The 19,220-nt window shown below is 57.5% G+C and overlaps 1 protein-coding gene and 1 pseudogene across 1 annotated transcript; one reads left to right on the forward strand and one right to left on the reverse strand.

The window, feature by feature from the left end:
* Positions 1–4,697: 4,697 nt before the first annotated feature.
* Positions 4,698–11,038, reverse strand: LOC138998085 (jhy protein homolog; annotated as a pseudogene).
* Positions 11,039–11,936: 898 nt separating this feature from the next.
* SDS (serine dehydratase) lies at positions 11,937–17,972 on the forward strand. Its single transcript, XM_070399935.1, has 7 exons — positions 11,937–12,227; positions 12,603–12,642; positions 12,886–13,025; positions 13,124–13,215; positions 13,889–14,116; positions 16,475–16,599; positions 17,253–17,972. Exons 1-7 carry the CDS (start codon positions 12,075–12,077, stop codon positions 17,441–17,443), a joined length of 969 nt encoding a protein of 322 aa, XP_070256036.1. The 5' UTR covers positions 11,937–12,074; the 3' UTR covers positions 17,444–17,972.
* The last annotated feature ends 1,248 nt before the right edge of the window (positions 17,973–19,220 follow it).

The following is a 19,220-nucleotide window of genomic DNA, read 5'->3' on the forward strand; positions in this document are numbered from 1 at the left end:
CCGGCTTCTGCCAGCCTTGCCAGCCTCCGGTGGCCTTGACCCCTCCTCCCGTGTTAAAGGGACAGCTCCCCGCTGCTCCCCGCGGGAGAGCGAAAGAGGATGAGCTCCACCTCACCGCCTTCCGTGTGCCATCCGCGGCGCAGGCATTCCCTGGTCCCATTGGACAGATTGAGAAACTGAGGCTCCGAGAGGGAACTCCACTTGGCTGAGGCCACCCAGCCAGTGAGAAACACCCTTTGTCTCTCACCCTGGCCCGCCTCTCCCACCACACAGACATCTTTGTGTAAATGCTGGTCCCAAGAAAAGAAAGAAACAGTTGTCACGTGAGAAAGGCATCTATTCCGGCAGCACTGCCTCATCTCTGACACCTCACGCCCCACACGGGAGCCGAACGATTATTTATTTTTCAAATGAATGACTCTGGCAATTGGTTCATTCCTTCAAAAAATATTTACTAGACACCTACCATGTGTCACATCCCAGGACCTTTAGCCTCAAACAAAATAGCATGTTCCCTGCCCTCCTGGAGCCTCAAGGGGTCACTGAAGAGTAGTTACAATCAGTGCCATCAGGCACAGGGCTGCCGGTGCCCGCAGCAAGTACGTCACTTGGCCTGGAGGACTGGAAGGCTTCCCGGAGGAGGAGGAGGAGAAGGAGGAGGAGGAGGAGGAGGAGGAGGAGGAGGGGAGGGGAGAGGAGGAGGAGGAGGAGAGGAGGCTGAGCTCAGCCAGGAATCAGGAACATGGAGTGCAAAGGTCTGGAATGGAAAAACATGGTGGGACTGGAACCAAGAAGGCAGGGGCGAGGCAGCAGGAGGGTTTGGGGCTGGAGAGGTGGGCAGGGATCCGAGTCCACAGGGGCAGCTATGCCAACCCAGAGCCGGGACCTGACCCAGGGGCACTTGGGAGCCATGGAAGGCTGTGGGCAGGAGGAGGATAGGATCCGATTCCCAGCTTGTCTCCTTTACCGTCCCACGGGGTGAACCTGCGCTCACCACATCCATCTGGTTTCCCCGTGGCAGATGGGAGGTGAGGTCCAGGTGTACCCTTCTTGGACTTGGGGCGACCTCCTCGAGATTGATGATTAACTCCCGGCCACCCAGGGTGAAGTCGAGCTGCCTGGCCCTGATCCCTGATGAGAACGCTGACAGTTTCATTCCCATCCACACGTTAAACACGCGCCCATCCTCCCGTGTTCTGTCCTGAACGGGGCGCTGGGAACAGAGCTGGTAAACCCCGGTTCATGTCCTGAGGTGGCCCCCAGCCTGGACGGGAAAGATGCCTGATTCAGTGACATTTCTCACACCCCCGGGGACGACAGAGAGCAGAAAGTCCCCACAGGACACCTGAGGGTGGGGTGGGATCAGGGAGGGCTCCCTGGAGGAGCAGGGCCTTAGCACACAGCTCGGGCTTGGACCACTTGCTGCACTCATTGCCTGCCTACTGTATGCCAGCCCTTCCGTGTTGGCCAGTATATCCTAAAGCAGCCGTGGGCAAACTACGGCCCGCGGGCCGGATCCGGCCCGTTTGAAATGAATAAAACTAAAAAAAAAAAAAAAGACCGTACCCTTTTATGTAATGATGTTTACTTTGAATTTATATTAGTTCACACAAACACTCCATCCATGCTTTTGTTCGGCCCTCCGGTCCAGTTTAAGAACCCATTGTGGCCCTCGAGTCAAAAAGTTTGCCCACCCCTGTCCTAAAGGTTCTTTAATAGTTGGGTTTTTATTTGTGTGTGCAGTAGCAGATATCAAACCATAATTTCATGGATATCCTTGCTTCGGAAGAAGTTAGGCGGGTATTAACACTTAATAATAGAGTCTGTTTTTTGGGTTTTATTTTTTAATCTTAAGCAATAGTAGTAGTTTCTGGCATGAAGAGGCAGTAGGCCTAATAGTTAGAACACAGACCCTGGAGCCTGGCTCTGGTACAAATAAATACCAACCTCCACTCACTGGCTGTGTGACGTTGGGTAAATTAATTAACCTCTCTGTTTTGTTTCCTCAACTGTAAGATGGGGATAAAATACTTCCCTGGTGGAACTGATGGGAAGATCGAGTGAGTTAATATATGTGAAACACTTAGAGCAGCGATAAGGACTCTGTGTTGACTGCTGCTGTTGTTATTGATGTTATTGTCAGTGTTATAACAGACAGCGATGTGACAAAAATGGCAGTGTCCAAGGTTTGGGAACATGACATCATGACATCGCGGAATGTTGACAGCGCCCTAGGGCGGCGAGGATTGTAATGAACTCTACGTCGTGGAATCCGACTTAGCTCAGAAAGGTCAAGTCACTTTCCCACGGTCACACAGCAGCGGCAGAACCAGGGCTCACACCCAGAGGGGCCAGGCTCCAAGAGCTGCCGGCCTGAAAGAGGATGGGCTGCGGAGAGCCAGGGTGGCCGCACCCAATGAGGCGAGAGGGATGGGCCCGGTCACTGACCTGTCCCCTCCGAGGGCCACCTTCGTCAGCCAGCTGCTGTCCTGCTGCCTCAGGCCGCCACACACCCACCTGGCCAGTCCCTTGGGGTTATTCATTAAGCTTCGTTTCATCATCGTCACCCCCCGCTGGCTTTCTTGTTTGCCAGGCCAGGGAACTGCACGGAGAGGAGCGATGGCACCTTGGCCACTGGCGGTGGGCCCTCCAGTCCTGCAGGTTGGACTCTGGACTCGGGCCACGTCTTTTCTGAGCCACGAGACTCGGTTCTGTTAACCGGGTGAGAGAACGGGGTTCAGGCAGTCGTGCCACCAGCCCAGCTAGTGAGGAACCCGGCTGGGACTTGGACCCAGGTCTCCTAACGCCCAACACATCTTAGGTAACTTCTCAGACGGTCACCAAGATACTAAACCATTCAGAGCAGAGGGGTTCTCAACCTGGGGGCCGCGTTTCTGTGGCTGGAGCTCATTCACCCTGTCCTCTAGTGCAGTGGTCGGCAAACCGCGGCTCGAGAGCCACATGTGGCTCTTTGGCCCCTTGAGCGTGGCTCTTCCACAAAATACCACGTGTGGGCGCACACGTACAGTGCAATTGAAACTTCGTGGCCCATGCGCAGAAGTCGGTTTTCGGCCTGGGCGAGTCTATTTTGAAGAAGTGGCGTTAGAAGAAGTGGGGGGTGTAGGGCGGTCGGGCGGTCGGGCGGTCGGGCGACAGGAGACAAGGCGCAGGTGGGCCGCTGGATACGCAGCGCAGGGGGGCGGGGGGGGGGGCGCACGTGATTCATGCACGAGTTGAGGATGGGAGAGTTGGAAGTGGTCGACCTCAGCGAACGCACCTCAATCAGATTGAGGATGTTTTTAGCAAAGGCCAGCTTAGGAGTCCCCTAATTAAGTTAATAACAATGTACCCACCTATATAGTTTAAGTTAAAAAATTTGGCTCTCAAAAGAAATTTCAATCGTTGTACTGTTGGTATTTGGCTCTGTTGACTAATGAGTTTGCCGACCACTGCCCTAGGGGCATGGCTCTCCACGTGCCCCTGGCCCCACCTCTTCCCACTGCCTGGCCCTGCAGACATGTGAGTTCAAGATCCTTGAACTGAGGAACGCTCCCCTCTCCTCTTGCCCCTTAAAAAGGAGTCCGTTGTCAAGGGAGAAGCAGAGGCACAGAAAGGTTAACTAACCTGCCCCAGGTTGCCCAGCAAATAGGCCCTGGGGCCAACCTTCGCGGGCCCCACATCCAACCTGGATGCTCTTGTCCTAAGAGATATAAATCTACTAGCAGCCCGGGGCACGAAATTCGGGCACGGGTACAGTCCCTAGGCCTGGCCTGGGATCAGGGCCATCTTCCCCCGATGCCTGCGGCCAGCCCCGCGCCCCACCGCCACCCACCCCCGGCTCCCCATTTGCCATCGGGTGATCGGTGCCTGACACGGGGCGCCTCACAGTGACTGGTCCAGCGGTCGTTCTGGTTGTCCTGCCGTTAGGGTTAATTTGCATATTACCCTTTCATTATATAGGACAGTCACGGTGTCTAAGCTGAAAGAACCAGATAATGCTCCCTTTTTGTGGGTGGGGGAAACTGAGGCCCATAAGGAAAAAGGGGGGCAGTTTGTCATCTGTCCTCAAGGCCAAGGAAAAATGTATTCATGGATTTCGTTATTTACTTATTTAAGTGCACGGAGGTGCTAATAAATGGTGAACCTTCCTGTGAACAAAGAACTCAGGAAAGATGCGCAAACATCCCGAAGGAAGCTCCGGCGGGCTCTCCTGCGCACGTGGCTGCAGGAGCTGAGCTGAGCTGAGCTGAGCTGAGGGCCTGGCCCGGTTCTCAGGGTCGGGAGATAGTGGACGGAGGGGACAGGGGACCGAGGACACAGTGGCTTCCACTCACTCAGCCTCACTTCCTCTTCTTGGCTGAGACTCGGCCCTGACTCGGGGTGAGGTAAGGTGAGGTGGATGTGGGGAGCTTTTCTGAGGGTGCGATGTGTCAGCTTGTGCCCAAAGGGGCCATTGCCTCTGCAGATGTAGCCCAGGAAGGAGGGGGGGCGCATTCCTGGCGGGAGCGGGCTCCGGGGAGGACTTCCTCGGCCTCAGCTCAGGGGTGACCATCCCCACCCCGGGCTGTAACAATGCGGCTGAAAATCAAGGTCCATCTGTGTGAGCCAAAGTAAAAGGGTATTTGGCCAAAGGCTGTCTAACCTTAATGCTGCATTTCCTGTGCTGTGTTCCTTTCTCCAGTTGATAAGGCTCATGGTCAGCTGATTTCTTGGGCTTTCCGGCTTTTCTCGGAATGGAGTTGGGATTCACTTTCTGTTCTTGGCAGAACGGGCGGGAATGTGCCCCGGCCGAGGCCCCTGCACGGGGCTGCACCTCGGCCAGCTGCCCCACGGCTTGCGGGTGCAGCTCCATGAGCCGCCCCAGCCACGAGCCTGTGGGGCACCGGAGGGCTGTCGGGGGAAGCATGGAAGTTCCAAAATATTCCAAAGTGCTTATATTCGGTCTCGGTATACGTTTGTTTGGGTTGCTTCTTATTTTCAGTTGCTGTGTTGACATTTAAGTTAGAAACAGGCTGGGAGCCTTTGTAGCTCAGGGGCACTTGTCTCTTAGTGAGCGAGTCCATATGGGAAAGAGTGTCCATGTGTAGCTGCTGGTATGAAATCTTTCCTCTTCTTGGTCTTCGTGTCCTCTTTGTTTATTAAAATTCATCACTGATGGCCCTTTCCGGTTTGGCTCAGCGGACAGAGCGTCAGCCTGCGGACTGAAGGGTCCCAGGTTCGATTCCCAGTCAGGACACATGCCAGGATTGTGGGCTCAATCCCCAGCAGGGGGCGTGCAGGAGGCAGCTGATCAATGATTCTCTCTCATCATTGATGTTTCCATCTCTCTCTCCTTCTCCCTTCCACTCTGAAATCAATAAAGATATAGTTAAAAACAAACAAACAAAACCAACACCCATCACTGAGTGATATCCAGGAGCATTTGTATGTAATAACGCCTCGTCAAAAGTCTGCTGTGGTGGAGCAAATCTATTGGAGGCTCCGTGGGGACCCCGGCCCCCAGGTGCCCCTGAGTGTGTACGTCGTTGCTGGGGGCACGCGTGACGGCAGCTGTCTCGGGCCCATGGGAGCACCAACAGGCTTGTTCTGAGTTGGTTGCCAGAGTCTGGGAGTGTCTTTCGGTTCCCTGGACTGAACACCAGCTCTTCCGTCACCAAAGACTCCAGGCCATGCTTGTGCCTCGGCTGTGGGCGAGCCTGTGCCCGCGGCTCCCTGGAAGGCTGCTGGCCGCTGGCGGCGTCAGCAGGCTGACCGCCATGTTCCTGACTTGATTTTGCACTTTCACATTGAGCCGGTGTTTCGGTTCTGTGTGACTTTCCTCCCTTTCTTTATTGTGAAGTTGAAGATAAGAGTCGTGTTAGGGTGGGCAACCCCCAAGTCAGCTTGTTTGCTTCCACCAGCTATTGTTTAGACTTCCTTCGCGGAGGGCCCCGTGATCTTGGCCAGAAAACCTCCCTGTGGGAACTTGAACTCTGCACGTCCTGAGAGAGGTTGCTGGGTCCTCTGCCAGGTCCCTGTCGCTCGGCCCTGAGGTCGGGTTGCTGTGAGGGGCACTGTGCTCAGAGTTTGGGCTTCAAAACTCATTCCCAAGAAGGGAGGCCTGGCTGTGTGGGCTCCTGTCCTGCTGAGTCCCGTGGAAGTGTCCTCTGTGGGGAAGAGCGGACCCAGAGCCGGCTCACGTGCAGAACCGCCCGGGCCTGCCACAGCCCGCACCTGCCCTGCCCCTCGCTCACGCCTCCGGTTTGGGTCCTGTCGGAGATCTGAGTGTCTGCGTGGACTGTCGGCTGACGGCGATGCTCTGCTGGGGGACAGGGGCCGCTGACGTCACTCAGGCCCTGGGCGCGCTCTCCCAGCCCCAATAACTCGGATCGTCTCCCAGGACCACGGCTCGCCTTCGTCCAGGATAAACGGGTTTTTCACAATATGCCTGCTTGCTCTTCTGAAGGCCGCGTTTCCAAAAAGTATGTGAACCGTGATCTTCTGAACATTGTGGCAGGAAGTACAATCACTTCTGCCATCATCCGTGAAGACCTCCAGACGGCCTTCTCTGAACTCCTCCGCCGCCTTGAGGCCCGGGACCCTGCCCTCATTGATTTTAGAGAGAGGAAGTAAGAGGGAGAAAGAAACATCGATCGGGTGCCTCCTGTATGAACCCTGACCGGGGATCAAACCCAAAACCTGGGCATGTGCCCTGACCAGGAATCAAACCGGCGACCTTCGGGTGCACAGGGCAATGCTCAACCCACTGAGCCACACCGGCCAGGGCCAGGGTCCTGATGCCTAGCATTTGCTGATGTTCATGACATCAGCACTCCCTGGCGGGCAGCGTCAAGCTCCTGAAGGCTTAGGAGCTGGCTCCCCAGCTTTCTGGGAAAGTAGCGTCCGAGGAGCGGCTGCAGCGCTCCATTGCCGGGGACCTGGGAGGCTCCTGAGGCAGGGAATGTTCTCCACCTGAGGGAACGGAGGGGACAGCAGAATAAGAAGAATTTATGGCAATGGCCCAAGCTCTGGAATGGCAGCCACGGCCCGGACTACAGGACAAGAGCCTGTGTGTCTGGGAATGAGGAAGGCCTCCTGGGCAAGCTGGGGGGGGAGGGGGGGGCAAATAACTGAGGACCAGACAGCACCCCCACCCTGCCCGCAGTGACTTGGCCCCTGAATGTCCCTGCCACCCTTGAAGAGGAGAGAAGAGAAGAACCCTCATTGCCTTAACTCGGCCTGATAAAAAATCACAAAGAAAAATATTGAAGTCTTGCCCTAGCTGGTTTGGCTCAGTGGATAGAGCGTCGGCCTGTGGACTGAAGGGTCACAGGTTCAATTCCGGCCAAGGGCACATGCCTGGGTTGTGGGCTCGATCCCCAGTGGGGGGCGTACAGGGGGCAGCCGATCAGTGATTCTCTCTCATCATTGATGTTTCTATCGCTCTCTCTCCCTCTCCCTTCCTCTCTGAAATCCATAAAATATATTTAAAAGAAAAAAGAAAAATATCGAAGTCTTCATCTGTTGCACACTGAGTCAGTGGTCTGAGATTTAATCCTGCTGCAAATATCTTGATTTTTCGTTGAACTCTGGACTAAGACCCTGATGAGCTGTTTGGACCTCGCCAGTTCCACACATCACGTGTTGAGTGGTGGGTGGTGACAACCCCCAGGACAGGCCCAGTGTGGCCTGGGGTCCTGCCCGGAAATGCCCACCAAGAGGCTGTTGGTCACATCTGGGGAAGACGCAAAGCCGGGAGGCATCCCTGCAGACGGCAACCTCAAATGACCCCAGGGGCTCCCACGAGGTCTCTGCCAGATGCAGGGATGGGCTGCAGCCAGTGACTATAAGTGAGGAAGGCTCGCTGCCAAGTTCAGGAGCGAGGGCCACAGAAGTTAAACGCATTAAGTCTGTAACAATGGGGGCCTGATTCGCTTGTTTTAATTTTACCAAGAAAAAAGTCTTTCACTTCTCCCGGGGTGGAGCGAATAGCCGTGGGACGTGGAGTGGCAGATTTACACAGAATACCTTTCACCCACATCGGATTAAGTCCTGGCCGACCTCGGCTCTACTGACTTTTGGGGCCAGAGAATCCTTTGTTGCGAGGGACTGTCCTGTGCATGGTGGGATGTTGAGTGGGTGGAGGAGCGAGTGGGGGACCCAACGGGGACACATCCATGCAGACCTGCTCTCAGGCTGCTCCTGGACCCCTGGGGAGGGACGCCAGGGACTGCCCTGCTGCAGGGCCCCAGAGGCTTGAACCAGACTTGTCAGAAGGAGACATGAGTGAGGAGCTGGGACTGGAGGGAGGACTCGGGAAAACGAGACCAAAAGACTGGAAAGGTCCTGTATAATAATCTTCTATAATAAAAGTGTACTATGCTAATTAGACTGGACGTCCTTCCGGACGACCTTCCAGATGAAGCCAGAGCTGCGAGGGAAGCCCAGGTCCCGGGTGCCAGAGGGAAGCCGGTGCCGGCAGCCGGGGGAAGGAAGGCCTACTCTTGCATGAATTTCGTGCATCAGGCCTCTAGTAATAATAAGACCAAAGATAATCATAATAGCACCTACTATTCTCTGAGCCCTACTCCGTGCCTGGCACTGGTCTGCCATCGTCTCTAAGTCTCCAAATACCCAGTAGCTACCCCGTCCCCATCTCTGGGGGCAGGGAACTGACGCCTAGGGAAGTTACACGGCTGGGTTTCAGCTTCAGCCGAGCTGTGAGGGACTCGGGAGCCGGTAACTTAACTAACCAGGAGTTCAGGGCTGGCTTCACCCGCCCGCAGGGCAAGCTGAGGTGAGAGCTGTCCGTTCCTCCCAAGTGTGAAAACAACCGTCAGAATCCCCACCTCCCGCAGCCAAGGACACTGTGATCCGGCCACCCTCAGGGCCACCTGCCGGGAGGTGTGATGTAACAGCTCTATCTGGATCAGACACGCCTGGGAGCCGGAGCCACAGGCACGCGCCGACCTCCCTGACCGCGACCGACAGCGGCCACCTTCCCCGACCCTCCAGCCGCTGACTGGCCAGAGTGTCTCCGCCACACCGAGATCCTGCCTGGTTCTGCTCCACCCTCCCCAGGGTGACCGTGGGTGGGGCCCGGGTCCTGCTAGGCTCTCAGGGTCTTATCCATGTGATGGGACAGAACCACACATGTATGCACACATGTACGTACGTTTTATATATTTAAACGTGAAGGTCTGCCCGGACGGCAAGTATTCACTGATGAATGAATAGATAAATGAAATGCGGTCTACCCTGGCCCGTGTGGCTCAGCTGGTTAAACATCGATTGAGAGGTGCGAGTCCCAGCCAGGGCACATGCCCAGGGGTCCCGCTCCATCCCCCGTGTGGGGCGTGCAGGAGGCAGCCGATCAATGATTCCTCTCATCACTGATGTTTCTCTCTCTCTCTTCCTCTCCCCTCCTCGCTCTGAAATCAATAAAAACCTACTTAAATAAATATGGTCTATGCAGACATGGAATAGTATACAGCCATAAAAAGGAACGAAGCACCAACACATGTTACAACATGGATAAACCTTGAAAACATGATGTGGAGTGAGAAAAGCCAGGCACAAAAATCACCTAGTGTCTGGTTCCATTTATATGAAGTGTCCAGAATAGGCAAATCGATAGAGACGGAAAGCAGATCGGTGACACAGGGGCGGGAGGGGAGGGGTGGCCGCTAACGGGTATAGGATTCTTTCTGGGGTTGATGGAAATGTCCTACAACTGACACTCTGTAAACGAATGACTTGTAGGCGAGGTGAACTATATCTCAATAAAGTCATTATTTAGGACAAGGATATGCCCAAACAGGATGTCACAATGGTGACATATGTTTTGTCTTTTTTCGCTCCTTTTGATTCTTTTATGATTGATTTTCTATGTATTTATTATTGACTTTAGGGAGGGAGGAAGGGGGAGAGACAGAGAGAGAAACATCAATGTGAGAGAGGTACCTTCATGGGTTGCCTCCCATACACGCCCCAACCGGGGACCAAACCCACAACCTGGGCATGTGACCTGACCGGGAACCGAACCCGTCACCTTCTGGCTCACGGAACGACGCTCCAGCCACTGCTCCCATCAGCCACAGCGGCCAGGGCTGACTTTTGTTTCTTAAATTTTTTTTTCAAATCACAACAGGGACACATTTTTGTAGAAACACATGGAACACTCTAGAAAGGCCTAAAGAAGGAACCCATCTTCGCGTTTCCCCGCCCGTGCAGCCCGGCCTTCCATCACGGCGAGGTGGCCGTGCAGCGGAGAGAACTGCACGTTGTAAGACAGTGGGGCCTCCAGTCCCACCTCCCTGATGGTGTGGATCCCGCCTGTCACAGGCCTCCCTCTGACACCCCTAATGTGACCCCTAATGGCCCGCCCGACCCACCTCAACCCTGCCCCCTGGGTGACACTGTTACTCCACCCCTGAGCCTGACTCTTTCCCTGGGACATGGGGCTCAAAATGCCCACGCACCTCACGCTTGAAGATTGAGTGACACCCCACGTGGGAAACCCTGCGCGTGAGATCAGCTGTGGGGCATCGTGAGCGCCAGCTGTATACACTCCGGTGCACACAGGCCTGCACGTGAGCTTCAGGGCGCCCACGCCACTGCAGCTCCGCACCCTGTATGCCCAGCGCATGCCTGGGGGCGTCCCGCTGGGGAGGGGCTCGTTGTGCCTGTGGAAGGTCCGGGGGGGCAGCAGGAGGGGACAGCTTGTCCCTCCGAGAGGGGCGGCTATGCGGGCTGTTTGAGCCCTCCTGCCCTTGGTCTCATCGATATTCCTGTCCGGGCCGAGCGGACAAGAGAGCTTTGTTGAGGGGCCAGGGAGAGAGCCGGCCAGAGCTGGGGGGGGGTGGGGGGAGTGTGCATGCACCACCCTGTGTACAGACAGACCCCCTGCTCACACCTGCTCACAGACAGACAGACAGGAGGCCGGGCCTGGGCAGGGAGTGAGTTCCGGTGGAAGACCCTGTAGTTCTGGGACGATGAGGACGGTGACGATGGTGACGATGGTGACACTGCCCAAGACCGAGTTCTGGGCTCCTTCCATGCGTGCACTGTCCTGTCATCTATTCCCGGGCGAGCAGAGGGGCAAAGGGAGGCTCCAGGAGGCACAGGGACGGCCGAGGCCGCGCAGGTAGTGAACGGCCGTCAGCATTTGAACCCTGGTCGGCCTGGGTGTTACCCATGATGCCATCGGCCCTTGTATAACACAGGAGTCCTGAAAGGATGGCAGTGGGAGGTGATCAAGAACTCCGTCCATCCCAGCCGCTGTGGCTCAGTGGTTGAGCATCGATCAACCCATGAACCAAGAGGTCACCTGTTCGATCCCGGTCAGGGCACCTGCCCGGATTGCAGGCTTGATCCCCAGCGTGGGGCGTGCAGGAGGCAGCCAATCGATGTTTCTCTCTCATCACTGTTTCTATCTCTCTCTCCCTCTCCCTCTCCCTGACCCTCTCTCTAAAATCAATAAAAAGATATTAAAAATTAAAAAATAAAGAGCTGTGTCCCGACTGCACGTTTGGGGGTCAGACTGCTGGTTCCAGTGCCAGAGCACCCTCTTCCCACCCGTGCCTCAGCTTCCCTTCCTGTGAGATGGGAGCATGGTGGCAGCCGCTTCCTCTAGGGTTTGTTTCTCGGGTCCCATGATGTGCCAGCACTTGCTGGTGGCCTTAGTGCAGGGCCTCTGGGGGCCTCCTGGCTGGCTGCCCCACCGTCCTTGGGCCAGAGGAATTGTTTGCAAAGAAGCTGAGGCTGTGGAAGGGCAGTGATAGGAAAGGGAGAGGGAGAGGCCAGGAAGCAGCCAGGGAGGAACAGCCAGCTTCCATTTCCCCTCCGGGCAGCCCCAGGCCTCGGGCCAGGGGGCGTGGCCAGCCCGGGGGATGTGGCCAGCCCTGCCCACAGGATAAAACTGGCACCTGGTAGCCCTGGGACAATTCAGAAGACAGCCTACCTGTCCATCGACCCTCCCTCCATTCGCGTGTGGGCTGACCACCCAGCCCGTCCACCTAGACCACCGCCGGCCTCCCCTCGCTCTCCTGGTCCAGCCACCAGCTCCACTGCCTCCGCCCTCCCTTCCCCCCACGATGGCCTCCCGGGAGCCCCTGCACATGAAGACCCCGATCCGAGACAGCATGGCCCTGTCCAAGGTGGCCGGCACCAGCGTCTTCATCAAGATGGACAGTGCCCAGCCCTCGGGCTCCTTCAAGATCAGGGGCATCGGCCACCTCTGCCAGAAGGTACAGGATGGCTTCAGGGAGGGTGACAGGTCCTCTTTCTTCCATGGGCAGGGCCGGTGCCATGGGAGACCCTAGGAGCTCCAGGCAAGGCTGCCCGCGAGGCCCACGCACCCACCACTAGCGCTTCCTCTGGGGAAGGGGTGCCCGTCACCAGGGTCCCCTAGGGCTGATCCCAGAGCTCTCAGCTGCCCGCCTTTCCCTCCCTCCCTGAGCCAGGCTCCTGGGGAGGGGAGGGGAGATGTCGCTTGAGAGGCTGGGGCAGTAAAGTTCCGAAACCACTCAGTTAGAACCCAGGGGCTGGGCGGGTAGGACTCGAGGTGAGAGGAGAGAGCCCAGGGACAGCCTGACCCCCTCCCCTCGTCTCCGTCTCCGCAGAAGGCCGAGCAAGGCTGCAAACACTTCGTCTGCTGCTCAGGTAAGCGGCCTGCACGCCTTCTCCTGCCCTCTGCTGTGTGTCCGGGGGCAGGAGCTCCACCTCTCTGGGCCCTGGTGTCCCCAGCCGGGAGCCGGGAGCCGGGAGCCGGGAGCCGGGAGCCGGGAGCCGTTTGCAAATGTTTGCAGCCAGCCCAATTTGGAATTTCAGGGGGGTTCAGAGGCCGGGGGTTGGGCCCCCAGGCTGTCCCGAACTGACACACTCTCTACCCACCACCCCTGGCAGCGGGCAACGCGGGCATGGCGGCCGCCTACGCGGCCAGGAGGCTGGGCATCCCCGCCACCATCGTCGTGCCCAAGACCACACCTGCCCTCACCATCGAGCGGCTCAGAAGTGAGGGCGCCACGGTCGAGGTGGTGGGTGAGGTGAGTGCCGACCTAGAGCGGGGACCGCGGAGGGCAGCTGGTGGCAGAGGAGGGCGCCCCGACCGCTCACCTCCTCCGCGTCCCCCGTGGTCTTGCAGACGTTGGAGGAGGCCCACAAGCTGGCCACAGCCCTGGCGAAGAACAACTCAGACTGGGTCTTCGTCTCTCCCTTCGACGACCCCCTTATCTGGTACATGGAGCCCAGGGTGGCATCCACCCCCTGACCACTGGGTGGGCGCCTGCCACAAGGCACGTGGGCACATTCTTATGCACAGCGGTTGCACATGTGTGTGCACACACCATCACCCAGAAGCACACACGTGTGTGCTCCAATGCCCATCCTCCGCGGCCGTGAGCGATCTCGAGCTCAGATGCCCAGTGCCTGCGGCTGGGTGCCCGGGAGCAGGTCCCGAGACCAGGATTTCAGGGAAAGCCGTTGACTTGGGAGGTGATTCCTGAGCGGAGGGGGACGGGAGATGAGGCAGGAAAGACGCCTCGAACGAGCTCTCCTGGGCAGGGCACTGCTGTGGCAGCTGGAGCTTGATTTCCTGGGGGCCCCTGGGAGCCAGTGGAACATGAACCAGTTACCCAGCCGCAGGAGAGGATGCTGGGTGCTTATTCACTCACACAGGCCCTGCGTGAGGGGTGACCTCAGGGCTGTCCTCAGGGCTGTCACCTGTCAGCACAGCCAGGTGTCACACACAGAGGCAGCGCCGGGGGCCAACGGGAGCCTCCAGGGAGAGATGCAGGTGCTGGCAGCTGGAAGTCAGGGAGGAGACCAGCCCCGAGGACAAGTGGCAGAGGACCCCTGCCCAGTGTCCCCAGGACCCCAGCCCTGACCCGGTCCCTCCCCCACCCTCCAGGGACGGACACACTTCCATCGTGAAGGAGCTGAAGGAGACGCTGAGCGCAAAGCCGGGGGCCATCGCGCTGTCGGTGGGGGGCGGCGGCCTCTTGTGTGGAGTGGTCCAGGGGCTGCAGGAGGTGGGCTGGGGGGACGTGCCCATCATCGCCATGGAGACCAAGGGAGCCCACAGCTTCCACACTGCCACCTCTGCGGGCAAGCTCATCCCTCTGGACCAGGTTACCAGGTGAGCAGCCGGGCTGCCTTCATCAGGGGTCAGCGCCCGCTTGGTGCTGGCTGCAGGTAGGTCCTGGCACCCCGTTTTATAGGTAAGGAAACTGAGGCTCTGTTCACCTGCCCAGAGCCCACAGCCAGTGAGCGGTCCCGCGGGGACTGAGCCCATGTCTGCATGGCCCTGAACCATGAACGTCACACTTCCTCGTGCAAAAAGTCTAATATTCATCCTGTATTGGGTTCCTCTGTGGCAGGGTTTTGCACTCTTCCTTGAATTTTTTAATATGTATTTTTTAAAATATATATTTTATTGATTTTTTACAGAGAGGAAAGGAGAGGGATAGAGTAAGAAACATGGATGAGAGAGAAACATCGATCAGCTGCCTCCTGCACATCTCCTACTGGGGATGTGCCCGCAACCAAGGTACATGCCCTTGACCGGAATCGAACCCGGGACCCTTCAGTCCATAAGCCAACGCTCTATCCACTGAGCCAAACTGGTCAGGGCTTAATATGTATTTTTATTGATTTCAGAGAGGAGAAGAGAGTGAGAGATAAAAACATCAATGATGAGAGAGGATCATCGATCGGCTGCCTCCTGCACGCCTCCCATAATTGAGCCCACAATCCGGGCATGTGCCCTGACCGGGAATCAAACCATGACCTCCTGGTTCATAGGTGGATGACCAACCACTGAGCCATGCCAGCCGGGCTGCACCCTTCATTCGTTTGCCAGCCACTTACTGAGCCCCTAACATGTGCAAGACCCCGGCTGATGTGGGGAGAGAGGTGGATAAACACGGCTCCTGCTCCCACGGAGTTCACATCCCAGCCCAAACCTTTGGCACCTGGTGTTTAATTAGGATTAGGTTTGGCTGCTTTATATAGGAATCCAGACAGCGATTTAAACGAGATTGAATTTTATTTCCTCTCTTATTAAAAAAAGAAAAGTCTAGAGGGAGGCAATCCAGGGGCAGCTCTATGAAGCCAGCTGCCCAGGTCCCTTGTCTGTTCTCCGCCGTCCTTATTATGTCGCCTCATGGGCCAAAATAGCTGCCTAAGTGCCAACCCTCACACCCACACTCCATCTGGCAGGAAGCAGGGCAGAAGCTAAGCCCCTCCCTTTAAAGACAGACAATATTCCACTTTCCTCTCATTGGCCAGAACTCAGTCACATGGCCACACCTGCTGCAAGGGAGGCTGGGAAATGTCTTCCTACCAGGTGTCGCTGTGTGCAGCTAGTCGGCAAACTGCGGCTCGCGAGGCACATGCGGCTCTTTGGCCCCTTAAGTGTGGCTCGTCCTCAAAATACCATGTGCGGGCACGTACAGTGCGATTGAAACTTCGTGGCCCATGCGCAGAAGTTGGTATTTTGTGGAAGAGCCACACTCAAGGGGCCAAAGAGCCGCATGTGGCTCACGAGCTGCGGTTTGCCGGCCACTGGGACAGGTCTCTGCCACAGATGGGGCAGACTGAGCCGAGGTAAGAACTTCTGATTCCTGAGCCCAGCACCCAGAGCTGTCGTGTGGGCCTCTGCTCCTACAGTGCTGGGAGTGAAGGAGCCATTGTTGAGCACCTACTATGGGCCATATGCTGGCCTAAGGACTGAGCTGGTCCAGGCCAGGAGATGCTCACGGGCGAATGGGGACTGAGCTGGGAGCAGAACCAGGGCTGTCTCTGGGGAGGCTGGTTACAGGGCAGGTCCTGGAGGTATTCGGGTCCCATTTGCAGTCCCGGCACCACGGCTCCCTGGCCAAGTGACGGCACACGCTCTGCCTCAGTCTTCCCTTCTGTGAAATTGAACCAATGAACTACAAGAATTGTTGTGGGAATGAACGGCACAGAACACTTCCTTGGGAAGTGGGGTGTGTGTGTGTGTGTGTGTGTGTGTGTGTGTGTGTGAGAGAGAGAGATAGGGGGAGGATCATTTGAGAATTCCACCTGGGCCATGGGACTGAGTGTGCCCCCTGGGGGACTCCTTGGAGGAGGCAGCCTTAATCCTGAGCCTTGAAGGACAGGATGGGACTTGGGCAGGTGAAGGTGACAACCTGGAGCTGAGGCTGGGAGTCGTCAGGGAAGCACAAGGGGCCTTGCAGGTGTTTGTTCATGAGTCAAGTTGAACAGAAATGATGCCATTTGCCCCCATTCCAACAGTCTCATTAGAAGCCCCCGCTCTGTTTGGGAGGCCCCTGGGACTTTAGCTATAGAGGGCACCCCCGCCCCCATGCCCATGGACCCCAGTCCCTCCTCCCTCTCACATCCAACTTTGTCTCTTTCTCTCCCTCTCTATTCTGATCTCCACTTCTCTCCTCTCTCCTACCTCTGTTTCCCCCATTCCCATTCTCCATGCCCCCCCCCCCCCGCCCCTCAGTGTGGCCAAGGCTCTGTGTGTGAGGACCGTGGGGGCTCAAGCCCTGAAGCTGTTTCAGGAACACCCCATTTTCTCTGAAGTTATCTCCGACCAGGAGGCTGTGGCCGCCATTGAGAAGTTTGTGGGTATGTGCCAAGTCCTTTCGAGACCCAACCTGCTGGTTCAGGAACCAAGTGGCTGTCCTGGCTACTTGGTATGCCAGGGGATTCCATCACTGCAGGTTTATCCACAGATCTGTCTCCCATCCCCTTCCTAGGACTCCCCATTGAATACGATGCAGTAGTAAAAATAGAAAGGCCAAAGGCACAAATGAAGAAGCCTGACAACCAGAAAGCAGGGAATCATAACTATTTTTAAATGTTCGTTCTGAGCTTCCTGGCAGCCAGGGTGAAAAGGGAAAGCATAGGCCTCAGTGATGGATTCAGAATGGGGTCTGTAACTAGGTTGGACTCTCTGGGTTCAGTCTAGGATAAGGAGGGTTACACATACACACACACACACACAGTAGCACTTAGGCTGCCACTTAATCTCCTTTCCCAGCAGTCAGTCTGGCTAATGACCATGGCACTCTCGCTCAGATGATGCCTCAGAACCCTTCTCACCACACTGCGCAGGCAATGACAGCCCTTCCATCTGCGTCAGTGCTAATGATGAGACCTCGCTTGGGGCTTGGGCGGTCAGGAAAGTGATGGAAGGACCTGAGTGTGGCCAGGGCTGAGCGGACTGGCTCCTCACCCCTGGGCTTTACCAACCGCCCTCCCGCCCTGTCCCCTGGCAGATGACGAGAAGATCCTGGTGGAGCCGGCCTGCGGGGCAGCCCTGGCCGCTGTCTACAGCAACGTGGTTCAGAAGCTGCAAGGAGAAGGGAAGCTTCGCACCCCGCTGTCCTCAATCGTAATCATCGTCTGTGGGGGCAGCAACATCAGTCTGGCCCAGCTGCAGGACCTCAAGAAGCAGCTGGGCATGTAGAATGCACTGCCCAAGTGACGGTCTCCCGGCCCCGGGAGACCCCTGCCAGGGCTGGAGTGTGACCCAGCACCTCGTTGTACATATCACGCTTGTGTCTGGTCGCGAGCCTGCGGCCAGGCCAGTCGGTGCTTGCCTGTGCCCACGAGCCCACGGGGCGGAGGGGGACATGCTTCGCAGTGGGGGGAGGGGGAGGGGCGGGTGCCAGCGGCCAGTGAGGCTGTGACTGCCCCCCTGCTGCCTGTGTGACTGCCCTGTGACCGTCCCTCGCCACCCCTGCCAGGGCGACACGGCCCTCATGTAACATACCTGGTCCCCAGAGCAGGGTGGGCGCGAGGGACCGAGGTCACACCGGAGGCTCCCCCTGGGAGCACCGCGTGCCCACCAGGCTCTCCACCTGGGGAGGTGGACAGGCCCGCAGCCCAGGCTGAGGAACCGTCTTTATTTTACTCCCAGGAAGCCCACCCCCACCCTTACCCATTTTTCTAATGTGCACACATTTTCATTGAAAAATAAGTATTTATGACGCAAAGAGCCTTTGAATTTCTCCATCATCACTGTCTTCCTCCCTTCCCTCCTCCCACCCCATCACGCCTGCTCCCAGCCCTGCTATGAGCAGTGAGCACCCCCAACCGCCACCTCCAGCCCCAGGAACCCTGGGGCCGCACATGAAACTCAAGACCACCCCCCGCCCCCCTCAGCTGGGCTTGCAAGCCAGTGGGCGGGAAGCCGGTGAGGGAGGTGGCGCTGAACAAGAGGGGCTTGGGGTGTGGCGAGGACAGAGTGATTTAATCCCAGAGCCACAGGGAGCAGGTAGTGAGCCCCCATCCCTGGACAATCATCTCAGGGGCAGGAAAGGAGTGGACGCGAAGTGTCAGGCAAACCCCCTGAAACATGAAGCCCTCTCTCAAGGCAAGCAGGAGCCTTGAGGGCTGGGAGGGGCCCCATCGCCCCTCAGAAATGTCCCCGAACCCCCCGATAGCAGCCGCTGGCCACCTTATTGGATCCCCAAGTTCAAAGCGAAGTTGGAGACCACTCTAATCTCTCCAGACACCAGGCCATGAGCCCAGGCTGGCAGGGCCCCCCACCCACCCCAACAACGAGCTGGGGCTGAGATTTGGGGAGGAGTGGAAAACCCGCCCTCAGCCCACACCAGCCTCAGGCCTTCCGACCTCCATGCGTGTTTTAAACACCTCAGCCCCGCGGCCCAGAATAGCCCCTGGGGATAGAGTGGAACTACATGGGGCCCAGCCCGGGAAACCTGCTCCTTCCCGGGTGGGACAGCTTCCAGCTCCCACAGTCCTGCCTGGAGGAGCGCGGAACCCCCACGAGGCAAGGCAGCCCCCTCTGCCCACTAGAGGATCCGAGGCACAGGGGGCTGGGGCCAACCAGACACCTGTCCATCAGGGAAGGGCAGAGGCCACGGAGGAGCAGCAGCTGTCACTGTGGAGCTGAGGATTGTGGGAAACTCCAGGGTGCAGGTGCCGAGAGAAGCAGCCTCCCCGGCAGCCTCTGCAGCGGTGGGTCCTGTCTTGGCCGGGTCAGCGGAAGCCCCAGTGGGCCACCAGGCATGACCCCCCAACCTCTGTTCACAATCACTCCAGCTACATGGCTGTCCCGCCTCCCAGAAAGCGGAGGGGCCAGAATCATGCCGGGGAGAAGCCTGGAGTCGCCCTCCCGACAGAACGGCCCTGGGGGACCGCCCATCACCGAGCCTCCCAGCCTGGACTTCCTCCAGACCATGTCTCAGCGTCGTGCAGACCCGTGTTTACAGCTCTGA

This window comes from Myotis yumanensis, unplaced genomic scaffold, assembly GCF_028538775.1.
Source record: "Myotis yumanensis isolate MYYU_CA2020_CCGP unplaced genomic scaffold, mMyoYum1.0.hap1 SCAF_19, whole genome shotgun sequence".
In the NCBI taxonomy this organism is placed as follows: Eukaryota; Metazoa; Chordata; class Mammalia; order Chiroptera; family Vespertilionidae; genus Myotis; species Myotis yumanensis.